At 39.7% G+C, this 22,708-nt stretch overlaps 5 protein-coding genes across 6 annotated transcripts; 2 read left to right on the top strand and 3 right to left on the bottom strand.

Annotated features, from left to right (window-relative positions):
* Nucleotides 1-310: 310 nt before the first annotated feature.
* Nucleotides 311-2,055, top strand: LOC115620616 (serine/threonine-protein phosphatase alpha-2 isoform). The gene is made up of 2 exons (XM_030513936.1): nucleotides 311-1,402; nucleotides 1,468-2,055. Exon 1 carries the CDS (start codon nucleotides 423-425, stop codon nucleotides 1,329-1,331), a length of 909 nt encoding a protein of 302 aa, XP_030369796.1. The 5' UTR covers nucleotides 311-422; the 3' UTR covers nucleotides 1,332-1,402; nucleotides 1,468-2,055.
* Nucleotides 2,056-2,185: 130 nt separating this feature from the next.
* Nucleotides 2,186-2,976, bottom strand: LOC115620617 (c-Myc-binding protein homolog). The gene is made up of 2 exons (XM_030513937.1): nucleotides 2,936-2,976; nucleotides 2,186-2,868 (listed from the first exon to the last, which is right to left on the bottom strand). Exons 1-2 carry the CDS (start codon nucleotides 2,945-2,947, stop codon nucleotides 2,323-2,325), a joined length of 558 nt encoding a protein of 185 aa, XP_030369797.1. The 5' UTR covers nucleotides 2,948-2,976; the 3' UTR covers nucleotides 2,186-2,322.
* A 919-nt stretch (nucleotides 2,977-3,895) lies between these two features.
* Nucleotides 3,896-5,127, top strand: LOC115620615 (beta-sarcoglycan). The gene has a single exon (XM_030513934.1). The coding sequence runs from the start codon at nucleotides 3,936-3,938 to the stop codon at nucleotides 4,971-4,973; it is 1,038 nt and encodes a 345-aa protein (XP_030369794.1). The 5' UTR covers nucleotides 3,896-3,935; the 3' UTR covers nucleotides 4,974-5,127.
* Nucleotide 5,128: 1 nt separating this feature from the next.
* On the bottom strand, nucleotides 5,129-13,864 carry LOC115620614. 2 transcript variants are annotated; one of them, XM_030513932.1, is made up of 12 exons: nucleotides 13,456-13,864; nucleotides 12,974-13,399; nucleotides 11,173-12,917; nucleotides 10,632-11,110; nucleotides 10,407-10,581; nucleotides 9,724-10,347; nucleotides 9,527-9,667; nucleotides 7,473-9,434; nucleotides 6,899-7,049; nucleotides 5,923-6,125; nucleotides 5,696-5,864; nucleotides 5,129-5,625 (listed from the first exon to the last, which is right to left on the bottom strand). In XM_030513932.1, the coding sequence occupies exons 1-12, from the start codon at nucleotides 13,580-13,582 to the stop codon at nucleotides 5,486-5,488; spliced, it is 6,342 nt and encodes a 2,113-aa protein (XP_030369792.1). In that variant the 5' UTR covers nucleotides 13,583-13,864; the 3' UTR covers nucleotides 5,129-5,485. The 2 variants fall into 2 exon arrangements, with proteins under 2 accessions (XP_030369792.1, XP_030369793.1); XM_030513933.1 differs by having other exon boundaries at nucleotides 5,129-5,622.
* A 1,008-nt stretch (nucleotides 13,865-14,872) lies between these two features.
* On the bottom strand, nucleotides 14,873-22,628 carry LOC115620548 (glutamate receptor ionotropic, kainate 2). Its single transcript, XM_030513830.1, has 13 exons — nucleotides 22,449-22,628; nucleotides 21,872-22,027; nucleotides 18,310-18,404; nucleotides 18,056-18,145; nucleotides 17,799-17,956; nucleotides 17,051-17,726; nucleotides 16,811-16,980; nucleotides 16,483-16,743; nucleotides 16,293-16,424; nucleotides 16,023-16,221; nucleotides 15,745-15,856; nucleotides 15,552-15,671; nucleotides 14,873-15,493 (listed from the first exon to the last, which is right to left on the bottom strand). The coding sequence occupies exons 1-13, from the start codon at nucleotides 22,546-22,548 to the stop codon at nucleotides 15,198-15,200; spliced, it is 2,565 nt and encodes an 854-aa protein (XP_030369690.1). The 5' UTR covers nucleotides 22,549-22,628; the 3' UTR covers nucleotides 14,873-15,197.
* Between the last annotated feature and the right edge of the window lie 80 nt (nucleotides 22,629-22,708).

The following is a 22,708-nucleotide window of genomic DNA, read 5'->3' as shown; positions in this document are numbered from 1 at the left end:
TTTCAATAAATATTTTGTTTCAGTAAATTTGTTGGGGTGCGTTTTGACGATAAAGCTAAAAACAACTATTTTTTCGCTTGAGTCATTAAAATATTTTATTTTAACGCGAGGTCTACACTAACCTTAACAAAGAAATGTGTCTTCTCTATGGCCTGTCATTTGTGACCATGTCACAAGAACGATACATTTCGTTCACCGCTACTACTCTAACACATATTGTGCAGGTGAGAGTGAGAGCACAGATGTGCGTTGGGTATTGTCTATTTCAGTTCTTCTGTTTTTCGCGAGATATGGACACACTCGGTTAGTTTTTTCATAGTTACAGTAGCCTGTGAAAATTTATCAGAACACGAAGTGAAAATAAGTGTAAAATATCTTCTGTCAAAAGTATTCTGCAGTGCTACATACATACATCTTCAATCATGGGCGATGTAATGAATATCGACAGCATTATTTCGAGACTTCTGGAAGTGCGTGGGGCACGGCCTGGCAAAAATGTTCAACTCTCGGAGAGTGAAATTCGAGGCCTCTGCTTAAAGTCGCGCGAGATATTTCTCTCGCAGCCTATACTGCTGGAGCTGGAAGCACCTTTGAAGATTTGCGGCGATATTCACGGTCAATACTATGACTTGCTGCGCTTGTTCGAGTATGGAGGCTTCCCCCCGGAATCTAATTACCTGTTTCTGGGTGACTACGTCGATCGCGGCAAACAGTCCCTTGAGACCATTTGTTTGTTGCTGGCCTACAAGATCAAATACTCTGAGAACTTCTTTTTGCTGCGCGGTAACCATGAGTGTGCCAGTATAAACCGCATCTACGGATTCTACGATGAGTGCAAACGCCGTTACACTATCAAATTATGGAAGACATTTACCGACTGTTTTAACTGCTTGCCAGTTGCCGCAATTGTTGATGAAAAAATATTTTGTTGTCATGGAGGTCTAAGCCCAGACTTGACTTCAATGGAGCAGATAAGACGCATTATGCGTCCCACTGATGTGCCAGACCAGGGTCTTTTGTGTGACTTGTTGTGGTCGGATCCGGACAAGGACACTATGGGCTGGGGCGAAAACGATCGTGGTGTGAGTTTTACTTTTGGCGCAGAGGTTGTTGGCAAATTCTTAGAAAAACACGAGTTCGATCTCATATGTCGGGCCCATCAAGTGGTGGAGGATGGGTATGAATTTTTTGCAAAACGCCAGTTGGTTACTCTTTTCTCGGCGCCAAACTACTGCGGCGAATTTGACAATGCCGGCGCTATGATGTCGGTAGATGACTCATTAATGTGCTCCTTTCAAATTTTGAAGCCAGCCGACAAACGCAAAAAGTAAAACCACCTATTAAGTCTTTCTATAAAAAAAGAACAATTTAAAAGCCTAAACACATCTGATGATGGTCAAATGTAAGTACGAATTATATAGTTGTGGAATAACTATAAAAATACATTTTTTTTTAAATTAATAACAGGTAAATCCCATTTCAACAACATCCAGAAGGAATGATGACAGTGAGGCGAGCATGAGAACGTAGACGTGGACAACAACATATGAAAGTTTACGAAAACAAGATTCGGTTACAAATCTGCATTCACAAACCAATTTAACATTTGATAAAGTCAACAAAAGATACCATTATTTTTATTTTATTTGTATGCAAAAGCACATACCATTATTCATATACACATCCCTAAACCATGTTCCATCAGATTTATGTCTTCAGTACAGCAAAAATTAGAGCAGAGTTGACAGGTAAAAATATTAAAAGTGTAGAGAGCTCTATAAATTTCTTAGCCTTAAGTATACAACAAATCAACACGATATATTAAAAAATAAAAAACGCTTGCCAAGAAAAAACTTTAAGTTGATTTTTAGTAGGTCGGCTTTAGCTCGTTCCCATTGTATGAAAAAAAAAATCAAATATCACTCGAGTAACTTCAAATAACCCGGTAATTTAGTCATGTACACTACGCCCGTGAACTTTATCGTTTCATCCTTCTTTCATATATTTTATGATGTGTTTTTAAAATCATCTATAATAAAAATGTAATATCAGTAATCGTTTGTATTATCAAAAAAGAATAAAATACATTTGTAAAATATGAAATTATTTCAATAAATATATGGAGTACCACCAATGAGAATTTTGATGAATAGGATAATTCAGGCGCTTCATGAAAGAGCCATAATTACTTGGAATTCACTTTTTATTATATTAAAAAAGTATGCTACATGTTGTATTCTTATACTTGTTTAGAATATACATAAGTATGTATTTAAATGGGTTTGCAATACTGAGTATAGTTGAGTGTGTACAAAATTTAAATTATTCAGTGTTGTCGTTGCTGCCTTGTTCTACTCGGACCGATATATTTTGATTGGAGCTTTCACTCTGAGTGGCCTTATCGTCATCCAAGTGACAGTTATCCACAGCAGATGCTAATACTTCGTCACCATTTGCAAAGCCGTCTTCGTTTTTCAGTTCAGCTGTGAAAACATTGGCTTCCTCGGTGTGCTCATAGCTAGTTGGGTCCTCCTCTTTTGGAATGGTGCCTGGCTCGAAATTATTAAGGTTGGTCTCAATGTCAACTGGAATAGGAGGATGTTGGGGCGGCTCCTGCAGCACTTGTGGATCTATGCTATTTATAATACCGCGCAAGCGTAGGATTTCTTTATTGGCCACTTGTAGGTCCTGTTGGAGTCGCTCATATTTATCGTGTTGGTGACGCACAACCCCAATATTGTTACGAATATATTCCATTGGATTCTCCGGACGCTCTTTAATAATGCGTATAAAGATTTTCGTAAGAGAATCGAGAACGCTGCCCCGCTCTAGGTAGCGGCGAACCTCATCGCGCTTTGGGTCAATTGGCTATACAAATAAGATTTATTCTCCAATATTTTAATAATCCTAGGCCCAGTACAAGTCAACCTCTTACCTTAAAGGACATTTCACAAAAAAAAGTTTCCGTCAATAATATCGAGTATGTTGTTATCGATGGAAGTGTGTCAGTGCTGTAAGCTCCCAAAAATAAAAATAATCGATTTTGTAAATTGAAATTAAGAGGGTATTCTACTAATCCTATTTTAATTTTTTTGAGCATGGCTTTCTCATACTTTTGCAAACAATTGTCGATAACATATGAATTTGTCAATTTCAGTTTTTTTGGTATTAATAAAATTGAAACTGAAGGGATAAAGAAATTTCACCATGTTGTGAAAGCCAACTGCTATGTGAGCTCGGAAATACATTGAACCGTTCAAGTCGGGACTGTTTCAATTTCAAATTCATGAATGTGATTTGTTAGGTATTGTGATATTGTTCGGTATTCGCATAACCCAAAAACTCATAATTTAACATGTTGACGATTGCTCTTGGTTTCTATATCTTTTAAGATAAGCTAGCTTTTAACACATAAGCTATTTGAAATCACATTATTCCTACGACAGTTTTAACTTGCGTGAGTGATCTGCCATAATCGGTATTCACGTATTATCTATGTTTGTTGAAAAAAAGCATCGATTCTAGTTTTATATACTAGCAATATAAATATTTACCTTGAACATTTTAGGAAAAGGTAGCAAAGAAAACAATGAGCCGAAGCTTTTATAACATAAATTTGTTTCTTTTATGGTTATAAGCCGGCATTGAGGGTCGACAAATCTTCCCTTATCCCGACTTTATTAAATTTCACTTTTTATGTGAAGCATATTAGTTATATTTTTGTCCTTATTTTCCGAAATGTGGTACATTTTTGAATTAAATTCATACGCTTCTAAATAAAAGTATTGCCCAGCATTGCGCATGTGCCAAAATTGTATCCAAATTATTTTTGTATTGTTAGATACACATCGTACAAGTATGTACTTACGAAAATAAATTGGTTGAAAAGGTGTGATCTTTTATATAAAAAAGCGACACTTAGCTCGTGCTAGAAAATGCAAAGTTTTGAAAATACGTTTGTAAGAGGTCCTTCGCCATCATATTCGGATTCCTCGGAAAATGCCCTTTCACTGCCTATAGGTGCAGTAGTAGATTTTGGCCGTTCTGAAATTGGGTCAAAAGCAGACGCACTTGGCTGCTTTGAGGAGAAAAAATCGCATTCCTTCGTCGGTGAAATCTGTTCTCACATGCACCCATCTCGTCAGGGTCGTAACACGTTTGCCTTCTGGACCGTGGTTGTGATTCTATTGGTCTTGACTGTCAGCAATTTAGTTCTGACGCTAACAATCATTGGTGTGTTACGTTTGGGCAAAGGTGTACAGGGCATAGAACTAATTCCTGAATTGGATGTTTTCAAATTTTATGGATCTACCGACTTGGATCGAGTATTCACCAAGTCGTTTGGTCAAATTGAGGGATTCACCGACATACCAGTAACCATTGGAGGCGAAGGCGGTGGTGTGCACGTGCGGGTTTTTGCTAGAAATGGAGTACCGAGTGACCGTATTGTGCTTGACAAGGACGGAATTGTAGTGCGTGCCACAAATTTGTTTGAGGTCAAAGACCCGGATGGGCGTTTGTCTATTTTTACGACCCATCGGCCGCAGTACAACATGCCGGCAGGTGTCGATGTTCTCAAAGCCAAAGCTGTCAGCGCCAGTCGAATTACCAGTCCTATTAGTGAACCATTAGTTTTGGAGAGTGATGGTCGTATAGCAATCAAGGGATCCGAGGGCATATCGTTGGATGCGGCAAATGCTCTCCTGCAAGCCGAGCACCATGTCGCGATCAACGCAACGCAAGGTGCTACCGTCCTGGAAGCTGGCTCTGGCATATTTCTGGATATGGACCGTATACCGATCGTTAGTTCGGAGCTGGGTTTGCGCACAGGCAGCGTACAATATAAGATTTGTGTTTGTATGCCACAAGGGAACCTCTTCCGCATCGCCATACCCCGCGTCCATAATGGTCCCAAAATATCGTGCGCCCATTTCAGCGCCAAAGAAGGTGAAGATCCGTGCGCTGTTATTTAGGCGCATGAGAAATCATAATTATAATAATGATTAACTTTTAAATCACAATATGTCATACGTATACTTCCCTTTTAAAATTGAATGAGTTGTTAAAACATTTACAAAATTGTAGAGAGACTTCCAGTTGGCTAATAAAGCAAGAATAATTAAAAAACTTTGGCGGCGAGGTGGTAAACACATCTCTTATTTCAATTTTTATATATAATACAGGCGGGTTTTTAGAGCTGCTTTACGTGGAACAATTTTCAGTAAAAATTAACAAAATCAAATTGATTGAAATTGGTTTCAGATATAAACGTTTAAGAAGGGCTACTAACAAGGTTTGTTTTCGAAGGGATTTAAAATTTATATATTTAATGGAGAATGAATTCATTAAAATATTACTTGGTGGAAACTCAAAAATAACAAGTATGCAAAGAGATATTTTAGGAATCCTATTGGAACTGACAGTAACATCATTCACACGCACATTAAAGCTACTTTAGATTAATTTTAACTGTTTTCAGCTTAAACTAAACGCCTGGCGGCGGAGGCTCCTCGTATCTAGTAGACGATTTGGGCGCGACATCTATAAGATCATCTGGCACCATGCTAAGAAGCTCAGCTTCACTTAGCTGCGCCAAGCGACTCGTCGATTTTCTCGCTTGTTCTGCTGTAAAGCAAAAAAAAAATTGTATTACGCTGCCTAATCAATAGATCTTTTGTAGTTCTATTCTGCATACCTAGAGTGTATGAGCTGTTTGAGGAGATCGTACTCTCGGGATTGTATATATCGTCAGAGGTCGGCATTTCTTTAACAACAACTTCCGATTTATCCTTGATTCGGGCCAATATGCTTGATAGATTTGGAGGAATTGAAATTCCCGCAAGCACATTAGACGTTTCCAACACCTAACCAGGAGAATGAACAGCAATCAAATAAGAGGTAAGGCAAAAAAAATCCACTTACAGGCGGCTCTGCAGAATGCAGCAATCCAGCAATTTCAATTTGTTGCGCAGCTATTTGTTTGTTAATTTCTTCTACCTTGCGTTTTAAGTCATATTTATTGGTGGTTGTAGCTGGTAAGTCATCGTCTGAGCTCCCACCTGGCGAATACGGCTCGTTGGGGTCTTCCTGGCCCAACTCCACACTGGCAGATAAATCAGTATTAACTGTAAAGCAATATTTTATATTAAGCAGTTATTGGCAATCACGAACGAAGAAGAGTATGCATTTGCTCGCAATATACCCAGTTATTTAGTACACAAATATTAAATCACGAAAATTTTGCGAATTTTGTTTACCCTCTACCCAAGTATAAGAGGTAGAATAGCCAAAATTAGTATTCAAAATGTATATACAAGTATATCTATATATTTTTGATCAATATGATGAAATGAGTCGATATTAGTATATTTTCTTAACTCGTGTAGTGGTTATAAGGCCCGATGTCTCATGTTCATAGAGCAACTCGGAAGAACTCATGAAAAACTGCCGTAAAACTCGTGAAGAAGTCACAGAACTTCATAATATTTCAGTGTTAGAAAAATCGACTAAAATACCAGAAAGAATAAACTAATAATATCTCAGACGATATACCAAATATCAAACAAAATAAATGTAAAAATTTGATTAACAGATCCAATCATATCACTTATAATTTATAGGTTATAAAAGTAAACAAAATTTTCTATATACATACTCAGTATAATAATTATTAATATTTAGAAAACTTAGCAAGATACATATTTGTGCCCTAGTCTACGTCGAACGAAAGAGTATTCAGACTGTGCATCTTAAAAAGTCGTTTATATTGCACTGCTAGATATAAGTGCAAAAAAATATTGCATTTTGAGAAATTCCTACAAAAAATGGTTTACCCTCTTAATGTGTTTTCTTCAAACGATGCTCTTTTTTTGCTTGGAAAAAGGTTACTATTACTTACTTTTTTTAGTTTTGGCAACGATGGGGGCTTTAATAATTGCATCAATATCAAATTCGTCGTCTTTTGAGCTGGTCGAGTGCCTGCTACGCTTTCGCTTCGGACTGTTTGGAGGAGGTGTAGTATTAATTGTAGCACGTGGCTTATGCGGCAACTGAAAAATAAAAAAGAATTTAAGTATTTAGTTGTATATATTACGACATAAATACCCGAAAATATTATTAATTAATTAAGTATTCAAATACAATTTAAGAAGAAAATACCAGCGGAAGGTTTAAATGAAAAATTCAAACTAAAGAATATTTATGACGGATTTTGTTAGGAAGGGCATGTCATATGTTTTTATTCGATGCACCCCAATCCTACCATCCAGACTTTTGCAGACTGAATTAATGCAAATGAAATGTAAGTATATCATCCTGTTCCCAAAAGTTAGAAAAACATAAATTTGCCTTTTGCTGGACTTTGAAGTTCCACAGCTTATATACTTTAGGGAATCTTTCTGGATGATTCAATTAAAAAAATTAAATATTCAAATAAACTTAAATAATTCAAATGATTATAATCAATACCTTACCTTTACTTGCTTGCTGATTGCGCTCGACGTGGGGAGTGTTTGTGGTGATGAATTGAGCAACCCGGGACGTTTTCCAATGCAGCGTACTATAATACCCAAGAGGGTGTTGGGCCTGTGATCTTTATCGTAAAACGGCTCGTGATCTGCAGTTCGTAATACACTAGGTACTTTATCTCTTTCGCCCAAGGGGTAAATATAAAAGTCGCGAATTTCTTCGGGATCTGCGCCTAAAACTCCAAGGCGTTGACGAGAGTTTAGGTATTGAAAGAAATGTTTGAAGCTATCAACTTCAGAGGGGCTAGAGGGGAATAGACCAACTGTCACAATCTCCTTTGTGGGGCTCTTTTTAATCTTTTTAAGGTAGTCCCAGACATTTTCGCTTGTAATCCGACCAATGACTTCCAAGTTTGGCGGAAAACGATTAACGAGCTGCTGAGAGTTTCCATTTACGGGATGAATAACTATATGGAAGTCGGCGACATCAACCATGTTCAATCTGCCCGACCACAGGGCTCGTGAAGGATGTCCCTGCATATAACGTGAGTATTTGTCCGGATGCGGGTTGGTAGATAGATTTGATGCAGTCGGAATGGTTGTAAATACGGGAGGTCCTACCTTGTTTGGGGCCTTTGAGGATTCTACTAAATTAGCTGCCTGCTCGACAGTTTTTTCAGATTCAAGAATTTGATCTACCAAATTATAAATTGGCGGTTTTGGGCTTGCTTCTTCCTGTTTCTTCTCAGTTATTATTCGACGAAGTGGCGACTTTTCTCTTTTTTCTATTACTTCAGGGTATTCATGATTTTCATTTAAAATATTTTGGTCCTTAGCCTTTTTGTGATCGCCATCTTGGTGATCTTCACGACGTGGAGCAGTTTTATGTCGCATTTCCACGCTCTGACCGCGGCTGCTTGACCGACTTCGACTTCTTTTATTACTTTGGTGGTGACTTCGCTTATGACTTTTATGTTTTTTACGTTCTTTATTCCGTTCCCTATCTCGTTCACTGCTTTTAGGGCGTACCTTGTTGTGCTTCTCTTTTTCTGCATCCTTTCCCAATGCAGAGTTTTTCTCTGCTGAACTCGTACCCTCGGTATCAGGGCCAACCATATAGTCTTTTTCATTGCTGCTCCTTATTTCGCTGGGTTGTGACCTAGTCACTTCAAAACTGTCCATCTCCACCTGGTTTTCATCTGGTAGAGTCACATTTAATTTCGTCTCGATGATTTCTTCACCTTTATGAGTCTTAACCATATAATTTTTAGAACACGCTATCATATCTAGCTCGGATTTTTTAATCATATCTAATTGGTGTCTATTCTCCTCTTCTCTCCATTTGGCTAGCTCTTGGCTGGCCAGCTCCTCAGGTGTCATTTTCACAAGCTGTTTTGGCTCTATCTGTTTCGCACATATTTTTTCGAACAGAGTTTTGTTCTTACGATCCTTAATGTTAAACATCAGTGAGCGATACTTGGACTTGTATTTTGCACCGACATCACGGTTGAATGAATTGTACATTTCAAGTTCTACAGAGTTGGCAAAGCTTTCCACCTCCTCGACAGTCAGCCATTCTCTGGGTGTAGATGACATGGCACTTTGCGCGTCCATTGCTTGTGCCTCCTTAATGCGGGAAACTAACTGCTCCATTAGAGTGCGGCGCACATTTATGCGTATAGGCTCTGGCTTGGAGATGTCAATGTCCCTTTCCGCCGTACGACGAGGAGTATTGGAGAAGTCCCTAGTCTTGGTGTTATTCTTATCCTTTCTTTCAACAGAACGCATTTCTGAAATGACAGTTTTTGGGCTGGATGATGTTCGACTTGTTAGCAACGTTTGAGAAGATTTTACTGCCTCGGACTGCCTCGTTGGTGTATGTGACTGCGCAGTAACTACAACACAGTTCGATTTTTGTATAAAGGAAGGACCATTTGATGACTGATCCAACCGGTTCTGCTGACGTTTCTGGAAAAAATTTATCACCTACATATTATCTTTACTTCTACGTCAACCTTACAGTTGTTACATTATTTTTATATAACGGGTTAGGTCCTTACCTCTATTTTTTTAGCTTCAATACTGCCGGGTTGCACTACTTCAAATGTAGGATTTTCCTGTAGCCACTTTTTTAGCTGATGCACGGTCGGCGCGTTTTGTCCACAAATTACACGTCCAGTTTTACGTTCAAAAACATTAATCTGAAATATATGTTAAATATTAAAACCATTCGCATTAGCTCTCGTTGCTGACACACCCTTTCTACTTTGGACAATGAATCCGCCTGGCGTAACATGTCTTCAAAAAGGTTCTTCTTTTTATTCTTCTTGACATCCAATCCAGCGGGCACCATCACCGAAGAGTGTATGGTTTCGGGACTTTTAGTCACATTTTGCGTTTGGATAGCAGATTGGGCATATTTCCGTATACATTCGTCGCTGCAGTAGATTGAATTGCTTCGCGATGGCCTCTTGCACACGATGCAGCTGGACTCCAACGTGTCCGACATTTTGCAACTCAGCTTCGGGAAGTTCAGCTTCTGTTGTTGCATTTTATCTGATACCTTAAGTTTCATAGCTAGCATTTGACCGTGCTGCTTATCGTTTGCATTGCCTAGCTCTCGGCTTGCAATTGCCTGCTGTGGTGTTAAGACATCAAGTTTTACAGGTGCAACAGGCAGTAAGCGTCTCTTTGACGGTGCGTTGCTGCCAGGCTCCAGCAAAGTCGACATCGAAGACTGTTTTATTAATTGAGGTACACATTTTACTTCGGTCGGTTGGTTAGTTATATCAACACTCTCTTTCGACTTTAGATGTGAATCCTTTTGAGTTTCGTCCATGGGTTGCCTATTTAACAGCATATCAGTTATTCGGGGCTGTGTCTGAAATATAAGCAAAGTGCTGAATAGTAGGCAAACATCTTTAAATTTCTATTTACTACCTTCTCCTCCTGAACCCTTACACATTTGGGGCACTTCCAATCAATGCCTTTCTGTTCCATATCCAGACCCATAGCTTTTGTTACACTAACACATGTGCCGTGATACCAATCTTCACACAGATCGCAGCATATCATAAAACGATTGTTGTGTGGTTGGCGACATATGCACCATAATCTGAAAGAAGTCGTTAACGCATAAACAATAAGGAGTAAGGATTTGCTTACTTGTTTGGGTCATCGTCATCCTCCTGAGACTCTGATGCTTCTGTATCATTAGCTTGGCCAGTGCTCTGTTTGCTTGATCTTGACGAAACTGGTCTCCCAGACATCATTCTTGTGTTCACAATATCTTCTTTAGGCGCGTATCGGATACCGCTAACATTGCTTGTTGTTGCGGTAGACTGTGCAACAAAACTCTCGTTGTCAAAGCTTGTACTCTTTATTTGACTGTTAACACGGTTTGATTCGCACGGCAGAATGCTGATGTTGCTCAGATCAGTTGATATATTTTGAGCCCGACGTTTAGCGCGCGTTGTGGGCGCCTCTATGGGTGGAAGATAAATGACACGGCCATTACCACGTACAATCTTTGTCTCAGAATTGATTGGAGTTGTTCCAGCTTGTGGTGCTATTACTCGCGATGGCGTACTACAAGCTATGGGCTGATGATCGGTCGACATGACATTAGTTCCAAAAGCTGGGGGCTGTTGGAAATACATATGAATATGTAAAAAGTTCGTTAAAAAGTTACTCAGCACATATTTACCTGATTCATGGATACCTGGGTTAACGGCCGTTCAGCATTAAATATAGAGGGATTACTAGGTAGCGCAGCAACACTTTCTATTGTATCAATGGTTCCTCCAATGTTTAAATTTCCAGAATCTGCACTCGCCAGCACTTGTTTGACAACTTCGGCCTCAAACTGTTTGTCTTCTTCGATAAGTCCGACGACATGCTGGAGAAAATCAGCCGTTATTTCATCTTCGTCTGGGGTTGCCAACAATGGAGTCGCAATGTCATCAATAACACCAATGTTCTGGCAATCATTTGTCGTGGGGTCTTCAAATGATGCGCCTTTATTCGAATTGGGAGCCATGGCCTGATCCAAACCCGCAACCGTGTTTTCCAACATTTTTACGATTTTTGGTATGCTTTCATCTGCACTTGTTGGTTGCTTCTCCATCACACTATCAGCCTTGAGCAGTTCATCCTGAACTATTGAGTTTATAAGATCAAGTTGTTGGTTGTGTTCGGCTGCCAATTCAGAAGAGCTCTGATGGGTCTCGATCACAATCTGCGCGGGTAATTTGTGTGATGACGCCGTGTTTACTTCAATAGGCATAAATCCTTTTGAAGATGATTGTGCTGATATTGTGCTCGACCTAGATGCAACAGCCGTTGTGATTGCTGTGTTATACGGCCCTGTAGATCCCAATAGCAGTCGTTGTTTTACTGGACGCGGAACGCATTCCGTTTCAATGCTATCGGTCAACAAAGTGTTTAGATTCGTGAACACTCCCTTAGGGCTGGTCAGTTTTTTATTTATGATAATCTCTTTAACCTCTTGTGGGGGCGTCAGTAAAGAGCCAGACCCTGTCGTCTTCGCCATTGCACCCACTTGGACGACAGGTGTTCTGCGCATTCTCGGAGTTGCTGATGTTATGGGTGATGGAGAAGCCATTCTGGGTGCTTCAGGTGTGAGTTGCTTACTGTTTGAAGAAATAGTAGGCGAAGATTTTGTGCTGTTGGGGGTTTTTGGATATTGGGTATTCGCGGGACGTCCTACAGATACTCTAGTTGTTTGAAGTATTGTTTTGGGTCGATCAGCATAGCAGCTTTCATCCTGCATGAGCTTTCGACGCTTTATATGAGGAAAATGTTGTGAAAGAGGCTTATGCACCACCGCCGCACTACGTGCTGTAGTCACGTTTGTTCTCCTAGTTAGCTTTTTCACTCGTCTCCGTTTAGTTGAGTTGCGACTATAATTCATTTTAAAGTCAATATCGCTATCGCGATCATTGTCCGTATCACGCGATTCCTCGCTTTGCTCGCTTACTGGCTCGATGTCCTCCGAGTCATATGATTTCTCCGCATCAACATTTTCATCGTCAGCATTGACTGAAGTATGGGCGTCTTCATTATCCTCGATGTTATCTGTAGCTAATTTACAAGTCTTGGCAATGGGTCTAATGTTTCGCATTATTCTCAACCCAGGGTTTTCAATAATCATCTTCCTTTCAAACTTTTGCTGTACTGCCGTTTGAACTTGACTAAATGGAACAACTTGAATTCGCTTCTTAGAACTTTGCATTTTTAAATGAGCTGGCGCCTGTACAATAAATTTTTTTCCATGTATCTGTTGCCTTTCAGCATCTAGTTTTTCAGCGTTTTTGTGCGCTTTCATTTGTTCCGGCGATGTGAATGGCGTATAATTGTGATCATTCCTGATTATTTCCAGCAGGGCATCAGTCTCTGCTGTTCGTTTAAATATGGAGAGGCCAGCGATTTCTAGAAATGAATTAAGTTAAACAGGTGCATTTGCATATACAGTGGTTAAATATTACTTAGAGCATTCTTTACAACCAGATCGGCGTTACTATCTGTGTAAAATTGTTCTACAGACAGCCCTACAATCTGCGGACGTTCCTTAAGTTTCCGACGCTTTTTTTGTTTTTTGATAACTTTCGGTTTTCGGCCGGGTCGTTTTTTTGCTTTGGCCGCCTCTACTTCAGTTTCCGTAGAGTCATCGTGATCTTGATCAACACTATTGTCATCATTATCATCTCCAGTTAAGTGCTCCTTTTCGCTTTTCTCATCTTCACAGCCACTCCTACTTGCGATATCAGTATCCCTGTCCGAGTCATCTCGATCTGAGCCTGTTTCCAGATAATGCTTTAGCTCTTCTAGGCGTTCCGCTTCTTCCTCATCTACCATGCTAGGCGTTGGAGACGTAAGCCGGACAACACTAATTGTCGAGATCGATTTTTCTTCTGAAAAGTGTTTGCTTCTTAATTGGTATATGTTATATTAATATGATTAAACTTACCCATAATTTTTTCAATGCCGCGGTTGTCAAATGTAATGCCATGCTTGCTATAAACAACAACTAGGTTCGAGTCCCCGTCGGCGGCTGATCTGCCGCTCGGAATCTCGGTAAATACCGAACTAGACATATTGAAGAATAAGCGGCTGGTAGACTACTAACAGATCATTTAAGCCAGGCTTAAATTGCTGTAATTGCAATTATTTATTTTGAAATTGGACACATTTCCTTTTTTCTTCTGCTGCGTTGTGACTGGTTTATGATGTCGACCGTTTTGTTGACACAGTGATTCGTGACTTAGCGAAGAACAAATATCCAAAACGACATGATTAAATATGTAAAACCGAATTTAAATGGAAGCAAATGTCTATGTTCCTTAAAAACATACAAATTGTGTACTTTTTTTTGCAATTTTCAGAATTTTGCACGAATTGCTGGACGCCTAGGGATGCTTATTACTTCGATAATGATATCTAACATGAGAAATCGATATATTATCGAATATTTTAAAACACTAAAATTTTTGGTATTATAATGTTGGCGGGCTACCTGAAAAGTGTTGAATCTATATGATATGAGTATTTCTGATACCTGATTAAAATTTGAATTTGTCAATCTTCCGTGCACCGCTAATAATGATTTATTAGTATGAAAAATTAATATTTAAGATCTAATTATGTCGTTCAATTGTTCTTTTTTAAATTTTTTGTTTACTTATATTTGGTTAGAATTGTAGTTAAAATAAAATAAAATAAAAAACACAATATATTATTATTTTTATTATATATATAGCTCTATGTGCCAACACATTCTGAATTTGTGAAAAAATACAAATTCCCCCCGGGTATAGAGGATTTTATAGTCGGGCTGCAGCAATCTGTTTTGTGTGTATTACCTGTTTTTACCTGCTGTGTATTGTCTTCAGGACTGACGCATGATACGCCAGCACCTCAGGTATCAGTGGAGGGAGCTTTTAGTGCGTTGCCTATAATTTGTGTAAAGATAAGTAATAGACCATGTTCAAATGTATTATGGGATATTTTATTGACGAAACTTAATGCTAACTTACTAAATGAGTTTAAGCGCAACAATGAGCAGAATGCAAAACCCTGGTTTTTGGTTTGTTTTTGTTGTTGCTGCTTAAATTGTGCAAATTGTTTCATGTAACGAACGTATCTCAGGGATAACCAATGCATGTACAAGTAAATCTCATAGATACTCAGATACACAGAGCTATGAAAGTATTTGTTGTCGTATATAGTATATACATATATGTTAGTATATAATTTAGCTACAATTACATCTATAGTACAATTCCCAAAAATGCTTTCAAATATAAATGCATACGATTTCCCTTTGTTATATGTACTTATATATGTTGTTTTCTCGTGTATATATTTATATGTGTGTAGGTATTTTGTGTATATTTTCGATTGGATTTCACATATAGTTGGTATTTAGCATATAATATCGGTCTATGAATTTTGATCCAGAAATATCAGATCTTCATAAGAACTTCTAATAATTTCAAACAGCTCCGATGGCTTTACGCCAAAATTGTTGTATTCAGTTGTTGGTCGTTCTTTCTGCGAATTTGCTTGAATTTAATTTGAATTGGTATGCAGGCGTTTCCACAAATACAAAATATATTGTACGCTCTTTATTGCTGGTGTCGTTTTGATGGTTTGATTCCTTGTTCAAAGTTGTCGATCTTAAACCCATTCATCACGGGTTTACGACTTTTCTCATTCATTCAATATGGCACTTAGACGCTCCTCGACGGCGACCTTACGCGACTTCCACACAAATTCGCACACAGCTATGACACAGGCCACGCCCATGCCGCCCATTAGTACAACGAACACCCCGCCCACATTCGCCAGTCCTAACTCATTAGCAGCCGATGATGACTTCGAAGTTTCCACGCGACATTTCCCGCCGCCACGCTTCTCCTTCCACCATTTCGTTTTCAGAATGTGCAGCTTTCCCTCCTCCTGTAACTTGAGTATGACGCTATTGATGGCTGTGCGATACGGCGAGTCTGCAGTCAGAATGGTTATATTTATAGAGGGCTTTAGAAGGCGTTAGTGTACACTTACTCGGTGGTGTGGCAATGCCATAGCTCTTGGTGTCCAACATTCCACCAACTTGCGTCAATTCGCAGTTCCGCTCGGTGACATACTCGATGGATGTGGACTCCATGAGAAATGCGTAGGAACCTGTGGGCGTTTATTATAAAAATATTATAAGACATACATATATATGTATATAACAGATTTTTCTGTGCCCTACCTTTGCCTTTTGCCACACGATCAACACCCTCGCCGTTGCTGCCCGTAAAGACTGAGGGCCGTGCAGATTCCATGAACGACCACATTCGTTGATATGTCGAGATTTTTGAGTCCTGTAAGATCAGAGGGATTATCACTGATGTAGCTGTCTTTTACAAGAATATGTCTTTATCCTGCGGATGCTTGGGAGTCTACATACTAAGTTTGGTGCCTTTATGATGTATTCTGATCTTCCGGAAAAGATAGATCCAAAGATTCCAGCCTCGATTTATAACTTACCCTAAAAAACGCTGCCGTACTGCCACCCTTAAGCGCACCATACTTAATGCGGGTTTGCTTAGCCAAGTCCTCAGCACTCTCGATGGGCGAGTCCATACGCTCTACTGTGAGAAAGGCAGCCAGATTGGCGGTGTATGATGAGATCATGATCAGTGTAAAGAACCACCACATGCCGGCTACCATGCGCGTCGATAGTGCTCTGCAAAGAACACGGTGTCGATTATACATATATGCATAGTATATAAGCTTTGGGATGTTATATCGTCTTACTTGGGCAAAAAGTCGCAGCCCTGCTGCATTAGCGAGCCGATGGCAAACCACATGCAGTTGAGCAGAGTGAACTGACTCTCGACCTTTTCTCCATGTGCGTCCGTGTAGGTGGGCCACTCATAGGGGGTGAATCTGTCGGGAGATAAGACTTATATAACAGAATGCATGAATGCATTATAATTTCACTCACTTGGCCAGTATAAAGAGCAGTACTGAGACTCCCAAGTAGGCTGTGGCCATGTAGATCCAAACATCGAGCGAAAGGGGAGAGAGGAAGGAGAATAAATTGGGCGGTTGCTTGATGGGCTTGCGATATAGTATGGAAACACCCAGATTCATAAAAGGTGTGGTAAAATCGACGGCCTGTTCGCGCTCAAATGTGATAGTTAGATCGGCTATGGCCAGATCTGCGCGTTGTTCTAACAGCTCCCGAATCATGCCATTCCACTCGCTGTAAGAAGAAAATATATATTAAAGAGAGGAGTTCATACTCGTATGCTGCAGATTGTCTGGTTTACCCGGTCATTTTGTTAAGACTGCCATAGCTGCCATCTGGCACCAGTTGTATCTTGTAGTTGAAACCTAGAGACTTGGAAATTTCATGTATAAGATCCACAGCATAGCCCTCGAATTGATCGTTGCCGGATAGCGGTACCGCCGATTCCTTGCGCATGCAATAGGGGTTGCTCTGTGAACAATGGGGATGAAATTGTAGAATATGGAATGGCTCTAATTATACGCGGATTGTCCACACTCACCAATATAGTTGTGACAATGAGCGTTTTATTCTTCAAATTCGCCTCAATCTCCTGCTGCTTTTGACTGAAAGTCCTGGTGAAGTTGATACCCTCCGGCAGTGTGGAGTTCCAGGTGCCTATTTTACGTATGCCAGCCGGCGTGAGTTCCACAATATCCAGGACAAAGTCTGTTCGAAAGCCTTGATGATCGAACTTGATGACATTCGTCAGCCCCTTCATTTCCACAATCTTCATGTAGTTAATCAGACTGAAGCCGTGCTGCCAAGTGCTCTGGCCGTCGCAGCTTATCGGATGTATGTCAATCTGCTGCGATGTGTCCAGGTCGTGTAGAGCCTTGGCAAATAGATGCACTGCATCGTACATGAGGGCGGTCTCCGATCGCACGGTCGTCAAATTGGCCGAACGCAGCATGCCTTTGTCATCGATGCTCCACTGACGTACCACATCCGTTACGACCTTGTCGTTTATCAGTCTAAAGCCGGTGATGTTGGTGCCGCCATAGCGAAACTCATCCAAGTTGACAGTGTGCAGATCCAACGAGGTAACCAAATAGCTATGGTAGTCGCTCATCATGCCGATCTGCTGCGCCTGCTTCAGCACCTCGTGAATCTTCTCGGTGGAGCAGTCGAGCACAATGTGTGCCTCGGCGGAGTTCTTGATTTGTTTAAGTAGCGGTCTGTCGGGGGAAAAAGTGAGGTGGGAGTGTCAAGCATTGTGTGCCACGATGTCAAGTAGACAGACCACTTACCGATAGTCGCCACTGTCGCTTAGTTGACGCACAGTAATGGGAAACGGTGTCATGCCATGTGCCTTGAGCAGCTCCTGCAGTCGCACAATCCCATCATTGTTCTCATAGATTATGGTAAACGTCTTCCAGCCCCAATGACGCACAATATCCACATAAGCCTGGGGTAAGACAAGACATACAAAAGCGAAATACACTTGCATCGAAACACTCCGTATGCCAATTGTGTGCATAGGAATTAGCATGTTGCCTTCACATACCTTTGAAAGCGTATTAGGATGCGGATAAAGATTCACAAGGCAACTTTCCCGCCTCAGCCTGTAGTCCCAGCGATTCTCCAAGTGGGGTATCTGAGATTCAAATCGTATTTTAAAGGGTTTTATTAACACTTGAATGCTCTGGGGGGAGTTAAGTCTCTGGCTGCTGCAGTGAAAATACATGTCACTTGTTTATGCACCGAGCCCGCCTTCACACACTCAACCGACTGCGCCCCCTCTCCCGTATTGCCACTTACCTCCATGTTGTCACAAATGCTCTGCACATGGCTGGCGGTATGCGAGGATTGTGGCCCAAAAATTGCAGCGACGCCAATGTTCAACAAACCGCAAACTGTAAAACAGAACGGCACATGCCACATATGTAGATAGATACACATATTCGAATAACAGACTAACTTCCCCCACAACGAATAAGTATACAATTGCACGTAATTTCTCTCTAATTAAGCGTTCTCCTCCAAACCCAATTAGTAGTCTCAAAAGAGGAAAGGTAAAATGACACACAAGCTTACATTTGTTAGTTATTAGATTCTTTACTTTGAGATCTCACACGAAGGAGTGGGTTTTAAAAGGACATTGACTTTTAAATTTGATTTTGTCTACAGTCGGTTAAGATGTTTTAATTGCCTTCAAAATACATCTAAATTAGAAGTAATGGTTGTGAACATTTTGTAATTTGTTGTTGAACTAAAATGTAAGAATGCCCAGCAATAAACAGAAAGTTTATCGTGCTGGAAAAATAGTATAAAATTGGTTATAATTTTGATAAAACAATGACATCGATAATTTAAGGAATAAATAACAATAAACCAGGACCAGAAGGTTAGCAAATAATTTTGAAGAAAAATATAAACCCAACTATAATTTATATTAATTGATTTTGATTTAAAATAATCTTTTTATTTAGCAATCCCAACGAATCCAACAAAGCTAATTAAAAGCAACCAATCTAAGATAATATTGATGATAGATGTTTTCATCATGTTTTCTACAAGTTCTAAATTTAATTGGTATGGTATTAATAAATAATTCTATATCACAGAATTCTAAATTAAATTAGTTAAAATGCTCTCTTCAAACCGTTAGAGAACTTGTTTATGATACTTAGTAAGCTTTCTGTAAAGCGCCAAAAAAGTATTTTAAGTCTGTTCAAATTTAACAATACACGTACATATATAGTATATGTATCTATTGGTGCTGAATTTTAATTTTCTAATAGAAAGAAAGTTAGTTCGACAAAACACTTTATTGACAGCTAAAAAACAGAATCAAAGATTTCAAAGTGAGCTCCGTTTTTTGATTAAAATCATAGTTACTTTCAAGTTACTTTTAAGATAAAGGACATCTTTGTATAGGAACATATAAAAAACTTCTTTGCGGTTGTTAGCATCAAAATGTATGTACAAGTATATAAGTATTAAACTTGTTTTTGCTAACCAGTTGATTCTTTTAAAATGAAGTTCGACTGTACAAATATAAATTGGCTTTAAACTAGTTTGATAATTGCCAAACTTTTGCAGTCACTCTTAAACTTTGGAGTAGTTTTGGGGCATTTTTCTTATGGCAAATTGAGTGAAATACAAGTCCCCAAGGCAGCTGGCAACCGACCTCCACCCCAACCCCTTTTCGAATTGATTTCCCAGTAATGCGTTTTCTGTTGCCTGTTCATAAAATCCCATCGACAGGCACATACATACATGTATATAAGTATATGTATAGTATATGTGTGTACAGTGCACTGCCAGCGGATAATCTGAGGCACAGTGTATGTGAGGTTCTCTATGGCAGAACGAGCCCAAGTAGCAGTAATGTACTTAGTTGCAGTAATGCTAGCATAGTCATAGCATATTTAGATAGCTCTTCAAAATGACATAATTCCATTTGCTCTCTAGATTTTGTTTCACATGCCGCCCGCCTCGATGCCATGGGTTCGTGTGGTCTGGCGGTCGGCGCTACTTCAAGGCTCACATCAAATGTGCTCTGTACGTGCAGGTGCAGCAGCATTTATATAAGGGTATAGGTGGGTGGATGGGTACATTACATACCCATGTGTACTTATGCTCTCATGCTGCGGTTAATAATGCACCTGTGTATTTTGGTTTAGCCCCGCTCGTTACTGTTTATCTGCTCCTACCTGCAACCCACCTGCATGTCGCCCATGAAAGTGTCTTACTTTGGCTTTCAGTAATGCGCCAAAAAGTATTTTAAGTTAACCAGGGCAAGCAGACTTTTAGCTGGGACGTTATTTGTGTCTCATTTATCACAATGTTCGACAGCGGATGCTGTTTTTCGCTTGTTTTACGACAGCCTGGAATTTTAACGACTGTCCAAAAGTTGGATATCTTTTAAGGCGCCTAACTGAAAAGAAAGCTAAGTTCGTCGGCCATGGTGTGGTCGCCTTTTACGAAGGAACTGTAAACCGCGTTTCATAAAAGGTCAGGTAACAGTTCTTACAGCAGATGAAATAAACTTAATCAAGAACTCGACCATAGAAAAAAGGCGGTAACGAATTTGATGACGACTTTTTCAATTGACAGGGCAATAAAAAAAACACTAATCAGTACACAACGAAAGCAGTTGATGTATACTTGACAAAAATGGGTTGCACAAAAAAACGTTCACAGATAATTTTTTCAACTATCTTTGGAGTTACTTTGTATGCCAATACAAGTATGAGAAGTAATTTGTGGTTTATTCTGGACAGAATTTAATTTGAACAAGAAAATTAAGCATTTAATAATATATTGACATTCTTTATTTCTTTTTATTCTAATCAACTAATAACACTATTTGCAATAATAATATCATCAAGGGTTCCATTAAATCCACTCAAACTATGAAGAAATTATCAAAATTTTATCACGGAACACGTTTGAACAGACTTTGCCGTAGTACGTCAAATCCCTACTTCCTCTACACACCGGAAATGCATTGATCATGATTCAAGAAAATTGCTTAACAAAATATTCCAAAACTAAATAATCAACAAAATCATTTATACGACACGAATGCATGTTGCTAACGATGAAAGTAGTGTGATTAATTTGTTGTTCTTCTGTAGTGTTTTTTGATAGTAAAAAAGTAATTGCAATTAATAAATTGAATTATCAAGCAAAAAAGCAAAAATAGTGCATTCCATGCTAAATGCATTTATACTTGTAGTTTGCAGTGCGTCTGCGATTCAGCAAATGCTCCCCAAACACAATCTACAATATATGTATATATATTCGTTTTGTGGTCCCAAACCACGGAGCGCAGCGAGCGAACGAAAGATTTATGATTGTTTGAAAAGTGCAACAATTGCAAATGAAATGCGACCATTAACAGCAGCAACAAAGAGCATAACAAATCGTCGAGACAAATAAACAAACGAAACAAACAAAAACTGCGCAAATTGCTGTGAAATATGCAAAACAAGTTGTCCACACTGAGAGGATTTTCAGCACCCAACCCCACTCCCACTGCGGCAATTGTATGTGCATGCTCGTACATGAAATAAATCAAAAATCAAATGAAATCAAATTTTCCAGGGCAAAAACAAAAGTCAAGCGAATGGATTGACGAGCAGCGATAAAGGCGACAGCTTTAATCAAAACAAATCAAACGAAACGAAAATGAACCGGGATTGCCAAAAAAACAACACACCGGCACACATTCTGCTTATACTACTACTACATACTTGTGTATATATACTTGTAGAGAGAAAACACATTGGCGAGTGGCAGCTGCAAGGTAAACAAGCCTTTCCTCCAGCTCCCAACTCCCAACTCCCAGCCACCCAACCACCCCACAACTTACCGCGTTTGCCGGCATGAAAACTGTCAAATGGCGAGATGCGCTCGATTTGGGCCACCAGCTTGGAGCGCGGCAATATTGAACGGTCGGCGTTGATGCGCTCGACGGCCTGGCGGAAGGCGAGCTCCTGATTATCATCGGAGGGATGGAAGAGGCCACCTGCGGCGATTTATCAAATTGCATTGTTGTTACCAATGAAATCATTTGGTGCACGTTGTCGCATCCCAGGAATGGAAATACAAATTTGCCTATTTGGACATGGGATGGGGTGTATGTGTGTGTGTGTTTATGTCCATGCATATTTGTGTGTGTGTGTGTGTGTTTAGTCTATTGACCGTGCGGATGCGGCAAACAAACGAAAACATAAACACACACATACGATTACATATACATGAGCACACACGCACACGAACACAGGCACGCGCTTTTTATTATGACGTGAAAAAAATCGATACGCGTAGTTTCGAGGACGAGGCGGACGACGACACTAATTCGTATTTGTATTTTGGCAACGCTTTTCGAATAATATTTGCAGGCGGCTTTTTCCTCTTAGGATATATTCAGCCGCACCAGAACTCACCGATTTTGATGATATCGGGCAGTGCTTGTGTTAAGCGCGAATTGAACGCCACTTGGCAGAGTAGCAGTCCAAGGATGCACGGATGCCAGCCAGTTAGCATTTTAAGCTCCTTTTAAATCGAACTGAGGTGGTCGTTGTGTATTTAAGACTCTACAATTTCTACCTATTATTGTTATCACTTATTTTTATAATTGTATGTGTGTGTTAGTGCGATTTTTTTTTTCAAACGCGCGACAACATCTTTCTTTGTTCAAGTCGCG

This window comes from Scaptodrosophila lebanonensis, unplaced genomic scaffold (genome assembly GCF_003285725.1).
Source record: "Scaptodrosophila lebanonensis strain 11010-0011.00,11010-0021.00 unplaced genomic scaffold, SlebRS2 tig00000024-arrow-pilon, whole genome shotgun sequence".
Classification (NCBI taxonomy): domain Eukaryota; kingdom Metazoa; phylum Arthropoda; class Insecta; order Diptera; family Drosophilidae; genus Scaptodrosophila; species Scaptodrosophila lebanonensis.
The sequence above is the reverse complement of the archived record's forward strand: the minus strand, read 5'-3'. Positions and strand labels throughout refer to the sequence as shown.